This window comes from Panthera uncia (genome assembly GCF_023721935.1).
Source record: "Panthera uncia isolate 11264 chromosome C1 unlocalized genomic scaffold, Puncia_PCG_1.0 HiC_scaffold_4, whole genome shotgun sequence".
Taxonomy (NCBI): Eukaryota; Metazoa; Chordata; class Mammalia; order Carnivora; family Felidae; genus Panthera; species Panthera uncia.
Genome location: NW_026057585.1, coordinates 53728774 through 53739264, shown reverse-complemented (window position 1 = coordinate 53739264; position 10491 = coordinate 53728774). Strand labels below are relative to the sequence as shown.

The window sequence follows — 10491 nt, the reverse complement described above, 5'->3', positions numbered from 1 at the left end:
CACGCGTCCACGAGAGCCCAGCTTCTTGGGCTGTAATGGGGCTTGGGGCCGACGCCTGGCATTGAAGCTGGACAACTGAAGCTATGTAAAAGTAATTTCTGAATTTCAGATTTCGGATTTCTTTCTTTTTTCTTTTTTGTCCTTCCGACCTTCCTTTTGTAATTATTGCGTTGCTCGGACAGTTGCAGCCGGGTGCAGGGGGCAGCCAGCTCGCTCCACTCCCGTCGGTTTCACGGAAGGCTGTCTAGATGGCATTGTAAACGGTTCGCACCTGCGGGGCCACAAAGAGGTGCAGCTGCGGAAATCAACTCAGAGATACATTTTAGGGTCAGGTACAAAGGGGAATCGGGAGGATCATTTAAACACAAAAAAAACTTTGGAGTTCCGCGGCTGTCTCTGGATGGAGTAACTGCCCTCCCCCCCCCAATCCCCAGTACAAACCAGGAACGTCCTGCGAAATGGAGATCCAATGGACTAGTGTTATAGCCAGGAAATTATCTAATGGAGATGAAAGGCAATCTATGTGTCTCACTGCCTATAATGAAGTAAGTTTACGGATTTTTTTTCTAGGCCAAGGATTGAGAGCGTCGTAGGTGAGAGACACAGACTGAGGGAATCAGAAGCACCACTGTCCACCAGGAATTAAATCGGTTTCCCAGCGTCTTCTGTAAATATTTCACCAACTATTTCCTCTCGGACCGATCGCTCCCCTTGTGCTCCTTCCTCTGGTGAGGCCAAAATTCTCCTCCCAGGACTTAGCAGACAGACAGGACTTGGGTTTCAAGGAGCCCGCCACAGCCGGCCCGCTCTTGCAGCTCGCTGTGTGGCGGCCTAAAACTTCGGAAGGAGAGGTGGCGCATCGCGGACTCAGCAGGTCAGGAGCACTACCCCGAGGTGCGAGGTCCAAGCGCACGCGCTGGCAATGCCACGCACCGGTGGTGGTTTTGCGAGCCTCCACCCTCAACCCCAGTTAAATCCCCACAGCCTTTCCTACCATCGATTTTCCTTGCCAAGGAAACTCGGCGTGTACCAGCCGCATCCTCGCCTCCTCCACCCGCTCTGCTACCGGTTTCCGCGGGAAGTCAAATCTTGGAGGATTTACCTAAGCCTTAAGAGGAAAGAATCCACGTGAGTTAGCAGCAACTGAGAGCCTAGCCCACCCGCATGCTCGAGGCCGCCCCCCATTCCCAAGAGGCTGGGCCCGCCGCCCGGTAAAGTCACACCGCCAGCTCCCGGCGTCCTAGTCCGAGCCCGGCGCCCAAACTGGAGGCCCGGAATCCTCTACTTCGCTCCACTCGACTTACCCAGGCCGCTGCCAGTCCCGGCTCCTTCCCCAGCTCCTCATTTCCGACTTTTTCACTTGCTAAGTCGTTTAACAACTCCCAGCTGCTAGTTACAGCCTCTTTATTTATAGGTTCGCTGTTATTTTACGTCGTTTTTATTTCTCTCGGCAACTATTCTAATAGATTAATCAATAACTATTTTCTGACCTTCGGGAACCCCAGCTGATGCTGTTGTGGCCGCGCGGGGAAAATGTGGGTATATATATATATATATATATATATATATATATATATATATATATATGAAAGCACGCTCATATCTAGCGGGGAAAGCAAAGGTAGGACCCAGGTGGTTTGGCTTTGAGGGGAAAGGGAACGCGTCACCTCAGTAATTGTCTCCGCCGAAAGAGCACCGAGACAGGAGGGGATCTGAAGTCTAATTAGCAACACGGAGCCGGATGCGCAGCCCTTACTCAAGAGCTAAAAAGAATCAAACCCCAAAAACAAAACGGAGGCTACTAAGTTTTTCCTTCAAAAAAAAAGGGGGGGGGGATGAGAATCTCGTTCAGTGTTGCCCAGTCCCAGCCTAAGGAGTGTTGGCAAAGTGGGGAAGGGGGAAGGGAGAGGGGGCAGGGAGGGCAGGGCAGCGAGAGCCGCAGGGTCCCGCGGACGCTCCCAGGCCCACGCCCTCACGCGCTCACAACCACCCTCCAGCACTCACACCCACAGGCTCCCTCGACCCCTGAGCAAGGCTCCAGCCTAGGCTGGGGTCCAGAGTGGGCCAGGACACCCTCGGAGCCCTCGGGATGCTGGCGCACCGTGCGGCGCTGAGTTGCGCGTCCCTCGTCCCTTTGTTGACAATTCCCTGAACCAACTTGAGTTTGGCCGGCTCCACCGCGGCCCTGACGTCACGCGCGGTCACGTGGCCCCGCCTCCCGCTGGATCTTTAAGTAGAAAGTAATCTATCAGGCCAGTCCTTAAAACGGGACTTTCGACTACGGGGGCTCGGCGTCCCTGACACCCCCCCTCCCCCTGTTGCCCCTGTCCGCGCCCTCCCGAGCTGTTGGGCGCCCGGCGTCCCGCGCCCGCCTGCGCCGCTCTTGCTCTCCACGCCCGGGCCAGAGGCCGAGGAAGGCGGGCGAAGTGAGGGGGCGCGGCGTGGAGAAGCCGCCGTGGCCCGGAGCGGCATCGAGCACCTAGTACCGAGAGCCAGGGACAGCAGGAGTTTGAAGAGCGCGGCCGCGGGGGGCGGACGGCAGCGCCCGCGCCGCGCGATGCCGGGCTGCTAAGTGTGAGCCAAGCCGGGAGGGCCCCGAACCACCTACGTCCCCCTCCCCTCTCCCATCTTTCCGGAGCACCCAAGCCCCCTTCCCCTGAGCTCGGCGGCAGCCCCTGACGACTCCCATCGCCCGCCGCTCCTTCCCCGCCGCCGCCACCAACCCCGAGGAGGGATGACCCTCTCCGGCGGCGGCAGCGCCAGCGACATGTCCGGCCAGACGGTGCTGACGGCCGAGGACGTGGACATCGATGTGGTGGGCGAGGGCGACGACGGGCTCGAGGAGAAGGACAGCGACGCGGGCTGCGATAGCCCCGTGGGGCCGCCGGAGCTGCGCCTGGACGAGGCGGACGAGGTGACGCCAGCGGTACCCCACCACGGGCAGCCTCAGCCTCCGCACCAGCAGCCCCTGGCATTGCCCAAAGAGGCGACTGGAACCGGGGCTGGGCCAGGGGGCGAGGCGGGCGCTTCCGAAGCTGACGGCTGCAAGGGCGGCGTTGGCAGCGAGGAGGGCGGCGGGAGCGGCGGCGGGCCCGGCTCGGGCAGCGGTGCGGCGGGAGGCCTGGCCCCCAGCAAGCCCAAGAACAGCCTGGTGAAGCCGCCCTACTCGTACATCGCGCTCATCACTATGGCTATCCTGCAGAGTCCGCAGAAGAAGCTGACCCTGAGCGGCATCTGCGAGTTCATTAGCAACCGCTTCCCTTACTACCGGGAGAAGTTCCCCGCTTGGCAGAACAGTATCCGCCACAACCTCTCTCTCAACGACTGCTTTGTCAAGATCCCCCGCGAGCCGGGCAACCCGGGCAAGGGCAACTACTGGACCCTGGACCCGCAGTCCGAGGACATGTTCGACAACGGCAGCTTCCTGCGGCGCCGGAAACGCTTCAAGCGCCACCAGCAGGAGCACCTGCGCGAGCAGACGGCGCTCATGATGCAGAGCTTCGGCGCTTATAGCCTGGCGGCGGCAGCAGGAGCCGCGGGGCCCTACGGCCGCCCCTACGGCCTGCACCCCGCGGCCGCGGCTGGCGCCTACTCTCACCCGGCTGCTGCGGCGGCAGCGGCAGCGGCCGCGGCGCTCCAGTACCCATACGCGTTGCCGCCAGTGGCACCCGTGCTGCCGCCTGCCGTGCCGCTGCTGCCCTCGGGCGAGCTGGGCCGCAAAGCGGCTGCCTTCGGCTCGCAGCTCGGCCCGGGCCTGCAGCTGCAGCTCAACAGCCTGGGCGCTGCGGCGGCAGCCGCGGGCACGGCGGGCGCTGCGGGCACCACGGCGTCACTGATCAAGTCCGAGCCGAGCGCGCGGCCGTCGTTCAGCATCGAAAACATCATTGGCGGGGGCCCGGCGGCGCCCGGGGGCTCGGCGGCGGGCGCTGGGGGCGCCGGGGTAACTGGGGGCACTGGGGGCGGTGGGGGCGGCAGCGCAGCACAGTCCTTCCTGAGGCCGCCCGGGACCGTGCAGTCCGCGGCGCTCATGGCCACGCACCAGCCGCTGTCGCTGAGCCGGACGACGGCCACCATCGCACCCATCCTGAGCGTGCCGCTCTCTGGACAGTTCCTGCAGCCAGCAGCCTCGGCCGCGGCTGCTGCCGCCGCTGCAGCGCAAGCCAAATGGCCCGCTCAATAGGGACGGGCCGGTGGCTGGGACCGAGGGCCGGGCGGCTGCCCGGGGCGGTGGCTGCACTTCTAGTCTGCGCGCCCCGCCCCGGGCCCGGCCCCCCTGCCCAATCCCGGACTCTGCCTCTCTTCCATTTCCTCCCCCCGACCCCTCAACACCGACCTTCGGCGGCCTCCACCCCCTTGCGCACACCTAGGCTGGCGGAGCAAACTCACACCGCACGCCCGCCGGGAATAGCTCTCTGTACAGGTAAAACCGAAAAACCGAATTTTCCGAAAATGTACCCCGACGGCTCCTGCTCTCAGTACCGTGGGGGTGGGAGGGAAATTCTTTGTACATATTTGTATAAAAATTATTGACTTTCCTTTTGGGGTTCTTATTTTTTTAAGAAAAAAAATTCAGTAGATTTAGAGCTCTGAACTTTCATTTTTTTTGAAGGTTCACTCTCCGCAGTTTTATGTGAGAAGAAAATGTATAGAGACGTTGGGAGATTTTAAATATAAAAAAAATTTTCAAAAGGCGAAAAGTGTCATTCTATTATAAAAGTCTGTTTATATATGAATGAATATATATGGTATTCTAAATGTTATTCCATCGTGTTGTACACAACTTTGTAAATAAATTTTTAAAATGCTTACCCTAGTGTTTTATTTAGAGGTCTGAGGTAAACGACAATATTTTAAAATTGTATTTACATTTTATCTTTCCCAAAAATTTGAGGAGTTTCAAGTAATGACCCTTTCAAACTTAGCTATGCGTAATTTGAGTGTGGGAAAAATTTAATTGGAGAAGGGAAAGAATATGCCTAATTTAAATCGTATTAATATTTTTCTTTTAGTTTTTACATGGAATGTGGGTGAGGATCTTGTTCATAGTAACCCATTAAGTCTGAATGACCAGATATTTCTATAGACAAAAATAAGCTGCCGTTAAAAAAAAAAAAAATAACCTAAGTCTAAACAACAGCACAATCTTTTTTTTTTAATACCAGACTTCTGTCTTCCATAATGAGAGTCCTTGGTTATTTCAATTATTCTTTCAAAAAACATAAATTACAAACATCCCCCCATTTTAGCATTTAAATCTTAAATTTTTGAAAGTATTTATTTTCATTCCCCTAGTGGAAGTGGTAAATAAACTCCAGTTTTTTGTTTAAATGTATGTTATGGCAGTTTAGTTTTTGCAGTGGAATTGTATTATCTATATTAACCTGATCAATAATACATAGTTGTCCTATTCTTTCATAATATTTTTAAATAATATACCTCTTTTGTATGGCAGTAATAAATCCAGAACATAATTTTGATTTCTGAAGGATTTCTGTGCATGCCTCCTCTCCCTCCAACCCGCAGTGTTCCGAAGGCCAAGGAATAGTGGCCTTAACACCCTTTTAAAAATAGGTGCACATCATTCCTTCCTCCTCCCCCCTTTTTTAAAAGTCTTGTTTTTTTTTTAAATAAACTTAGGCTAGGTTAGTGTGAAATGAGAGATCATAGGGCAGGAATGGGGAGATGTCCTCCTAGATTATTTTTAATGTGCATTTCAGCTGTCGTAACCTTAAAAGTACTAAGGTAGAAAGAAAACATCTAGAGCGGGAAGCCGTTTCCCATCACCACCAACATATCCTCAAACGGCATCAATTCTAATTATTTTGTAATTAATTTAGCTGTTACAATTACTTATGCGAAATCGCTTTTTAAAACTGGAACGGGTAGCAGTGCTGTCAGCTCGGCCCTATGCGCGTCCTGCTTGCAAAACACAGCCAGTCCCTGTCGGTGGCGTCCACCTCGCCTCTTCGTCGTGGAGATGTCTCCCGGCTTCAGATCCGAGCCTTATTTCTCTACTATAGGCGTGGGCTACGGAGTCGCTTTGAAAGACGTGTCCTGGAAAATACCGAATCTGTTTTCCTGGTAAACAGTAAACATTATTGTGTCCTGAGTAAACATTCCTCCTGGATCAGGGTCCTAAAATAAAACAAGCTGCCGGGGGTGAGATAGTTTAACCTGATAAACAAGAACCTGATAATCAACTGCGGCCGAAAGAAGCAACAGTAACCTTCACGGAGAAGAGATTATGGACCACACAGTCTCCGGGCGGGTCCCCTCTAATCTCCTTTTACAAGGAAAACTAAACGGATCTAAATTTGTTTGTGTGTTGCAGCTATAAAAGTAACAAGTTGTTTCACAGTTGTGTCTGGCTAATCGGTTTTTACACAAACAGCAAATGGTACATGATTTGTGCAAACACATAGAGGTTATTTCTAATTTTAGCTGACACCCCTGGGAAAAGGGAAAGGCAGGGCTTCTTGAATTCACTTTTAGCCTCAAGAAGCTGCTGATCCAAGGCTTCTAAATGACATCGGATAACAGAGGCCTCATTCCATCCCTGATCCTTTGTTACTTATAAAATTACTCGCTCATATTTCCACGCATAGCAGCAATACCGGCCGAGCCTGAGCCCGCAGCTTGACACTCCGCCACAAGCCGACGCTTGAGATCCGCAGGGCTTTTTCCAGCGATGCATTAGGCGGCAGGGAGAAGAGGAGCAAAGATCCGCCGGAAACTTTCCTTCTAGCTACTTCTCAACCTTGAACTAGAGCCTGGAGATGGACCCCTTCCTTTATTTCTTGGAGAATAGGAAACTCTCAGGTCCAGACCCCAAGCTGGCCCAGCAGCTGTTTAAAGTGCTGGCAGATGTCTGGGAGATAGACCTGGCTGTACCCCTTTGGAAAGCTCTTTTTGGTTTAAGCTTGTTAAACCACGAAGGTTTAGAGCAGAAGGGAAAATGCAAATATATATAATGAACGTAAGCATTTGGTGGGGGGAGGGTTGAAACTCACATTTGGTTTGAACGCTGGCACCAGCGAGGAAAGGCACTGAAATCCCCCTTTACATTGAGATTTAAAGGCAACACGACTGATATCCACTTTTTATTCCACTTAGGCAGGTTTGTTTGTAATAAAAAAGGAAAAAGGAAGGGGGTTGATTTTTTTATGGGAGAGAATTTTAGCTTTCGGCTAAACGAATTTAAACTGGTTTCCATTCCTCCAGCACTCATTTCCAGAATGTCAATCCAGTTTCGAGGCCTGTAGTCCTTAGAACTTATCCAGAGCAGAGTCCCTGAGTGGAGCCCTCGCACGCAGTCCCTCCGGGAATGGAGGGTGAATCCGGAGGTCCAGGGAAGTATGAACCTAGCTAGAGCAAAATACTTGCACGGGCTAGGATGGGCTCGCGCTGCGATGGCGGATGCGGCCTGTAGGGGGCGACGAGCAGATGGAAAACTTACCCGTTTTGTCTCCCAGAGTCCAGCCCCAGCCCTCGGAGGCTTCTTCTTGCCTCGCAGCCTCGGAGCACCCTGACACCCTTGTTCATCTTCCGGGTATGGGACATCCAGGTAGAATCTCGGAGAAGCTGCTTCTCTCAGCCTGTCTCCTGAAAGGGACAGAGTCCCGAGGGAAGTTTATCTTAAAGATTGGGAAGCAATAAAGTTTAGTGATGAGGAAACATCGACTTGGAAGCAATTAAGAGTTATATTTGAGGTTATTTATTTTACATGGTTTATAGGAAGAGCCTTGGCAGTGAGGAAAACATGAATGGCCAATGGCTGAAGGGAGGGGGGTGTTTAATGTGGGTTCCTTGAAGAACGGTCCAGAAGAAAATGTGATCTGAAAGCCCGTTCCAAAGCCATGTGCCCATTGGACTCCACCTGTGTCTGTGATGGTGGCAAACTGCATCCTGAATTAGTTAATATTCTCCTTTCTGGGGTGGGGAGGGGTTGTAAGAACATTCTCTGGGTGCCCAGGCCCTAATCATGGGGGGGGGGGGATAACAGGAAGGAATGGAAATGAGAGAGGCCTTGCAGAGGGGGGTTTCAAGCAGGGATTAGGCAGTTTGTGACTGTGACCTTGAACAAGCTGCTTGGTTTCTTTGAGTCTCTCCATTTCCTTACCTCTACCGTGAGAATGAGGAGTCTACCTGATGCTTTGGCTTACAGGATTAGGTGAACTGTTGCCAGTGAAAAATATTTTATAAACTGTAAGGAGCTAGGGAGATGTAAGAAGTTTGCTTGGTATTTTTTAATGGCTTCTGGACAAAGAAACAACTCTGTTCCAAACACCAGCAGTATTTGGCTTGGTTTTGAAAAGCTCGGTTTTTGGTGTGAAAAGTGGGTTTTTCTAAGAAGGGTGGTAGAACCTATTCCAGCTCCTGTCTACCTGGAAGGAAAAGTGGCTGGTGAGAAGGGGCTTTTAAAAGGTGGAGTCTCCTCCTGGTCTTAAGTCCTACCATGCCTTGAGCCTGAGGAGAAGCCCTCATTGCCAGCTCTAGAGGCCTGGCTATTTCTTTCTTTCTTTCTTTTTTTTTTTTTTTTTTAACGTTTATTTATTTTTGAGACAGAGAGAGACAGAGCATGAATGGGGGAGGGTCAGAGAGAGAGGGAGACACAGGCTGAAACAGGTTCCAGGCTCACAGAGCCCGACGCGGGGCTCGAACTCACGAACCGCGAGATCATGACCTGAGCCGAAGTCGGCCGCTTTAACCGACTGAGCCACCCAGGCGCCCCCTGGCTATTTCTTTCTGGCTGAGCAGTCCACTTTGCTGTTTGCCCCTTTGTTTCCACTCTCTGCAGCAAGTGGAGAAACAGGAGCCCTCCGCTGACAGACGCCCATTAGCGGACGATATGGGCTCCGGGGGAATTAAAGGTAACCAGATCTTAAACATGTGTGAAAGACCACCATCCCTTTGCTTTGCCCCAACAGTTGGCAGAGTTATACCTAGCGCCAACTTCTCTCTTATCACCACCCTCTCCCCTTGCCTTCTTAGAAATGTACAGGTCATTCTTTGCTTGCCAGGAGCAAGATCAGCCAAGGAGGGCAGTTGCACAGAATAAAATTTGAAAATAAATGCTGCAAAATCAGCCATAAAGTCCTAAGAAAGCATTGTCATCTTATTTTTATTTCCCGAGGGGGTGTCTTACATCAAAATTTCTCAAAATAAGAATTAATCCCCTCCCCCATTTTAATATAAAGCTCGTACTCAAAGACCTTCTTTTCCAGATGACATTGTGCTGATGGGCACAGCTTTGTCCTGTCAGTGGCAAGGTGGGGAGGAGGAGGAAACGCCTTCGTTCCCTGGTCTGAGTCCTCCCGGGCTGAATTTCGGAAGTATCTTCTGAAAAAACAGTCCTACAGAACATCCTCCCCTCTTTTTACATAGGCCCAGAAGGTGCTGTGACTTCTCCAAGGTCACTCAGCAGCCCAAGTGTAAGCTATGGAAACAGAGGAGGAAAAAGTCTTCTCTACCTAGGAAGGATGTTCGACTTGAGGAAAGGAAAAAACTGAACCCTGGGGCAAAGAAGGTTGGGAAGCGCAGAGAAAAGGAAACAAACAAACAAACAAACAAACACCAAACAACAAACACGGAGAAGCGCTGGGCCGAGCGGGATTCGGCTCCAGGAAGACCGAAGTCCTAGACCCTGGGGTGGTTCCGAGGCCTGGCAGGCCGCTCCGCCCCAACTAGCTGGTGCGCCCCTAGCCCAGCACTGGGCGGTTCTGCCTGGACCGAGGGTTAGAGTTCTTTTTTGCCTCGTAATTTGGCAGGGGAAGAAAGAAGGCGGGAACTCCAGGCCCGCACCTCCCTTCACCCCACAGGTCAGCGGCCCATCCACAGCGCTCTGGGGTCGGCAGTCGCCCCCGCCCTTCCACCTTTGCGCAAGCCAGGAGGGCTCGGCCTGTGGGACTCCAGCTCCCCCTGTCTGAAGGGAGGGAAGAAGAGAATTTGAATTAATTAGGGAGAAAACCCATCGGTAGAAGGTGCCTGCTGCAGGGGTGGGGGCAGCGGAGGGAGCGGTGGGGACTCTCCTCCCCGCCCTCCCCCGCGGCGCCCCACTTGCAAGCGCTTAGGAGAGCTCGCGACGCGAAACAAGTCCCGGCCGGGCGGCCTGGAAGCCCCAGCCTGGGATCTCTGGGAAACCCAGAGCAAGTTTACTGCGTTCTAGTTAGGCCACAGCCCTGGCGAGTCTTAAAAGGACGGTCGTGAGGACTCTGGAGACCTGGCTGGGTGGCGGACAGACCCAAGTGTCACCAACCCGGTCCTGTTTGCCTGGCCGTCAATGCGCGGCAAGTTCTCTCGGCCATCCCGGCCCTGGCCTCTCCCTCTTCCGCGGATTCGGGCATTTGGAATGCTCCTTCCTGGGATGGATCTGGCAACAGGGGCTGCAGTGCACGCCTTATTGAAGAGGGGAGCTTTGCTTCTTTTCCTCACTCCATCCTTTCCACTCTCTCCTCTCGACAAATGGTAAGCGCGACTCAGTTTTCTCCAGAG

At 53.1% G+C, this 10491-nt stretch overlaps 1 protein-coding gene and 1 long non-coding RNA gene across 2 annotated transcripts; both read left to right on the top strand.

The window, feature by feature from the left end:
- The first annotated feature begins 204 nt into the window (after positions 1-204).
- Positions 205-1413, top strand: LOC125912540 (uncharacterized). Its single transcript, XR_007454772.1, has 2 exons — positions 205-332; positions 571-1413. It is a non-coding gene; the product is annotated as an uncharacterized LOC125912540 (long non-coding RNA).
- Positions 1414-2734: 1321 nt separating this feature from the next.
- On the top strand, positions 2735-4222 carry FOXD3 (forkhead box D3). Its single transcript, XM_049617057.1, has one exon. The coding sequence runs from the start codon at positions 2735-2737 to the stop codon at positions 4178-4180; it is 1446 nt and encodes a 481-aa protein (XP_049473014.1). The 3' UTR covers positions 4181-4222.
- The last annotated feature ends 6269 nt before the right edge of the window (positions 4223-10491 follow it).

Bases quoted from the DNA above. Each gene is read 5' to 3' on its own strand.
- FOXD3 (XM_049617057.1), top strand. From the start codon at position 2,735: ATGACCCTCTCCGGCGGCGGCAGCGCCAGCGACATGTCCGGCCAGACG.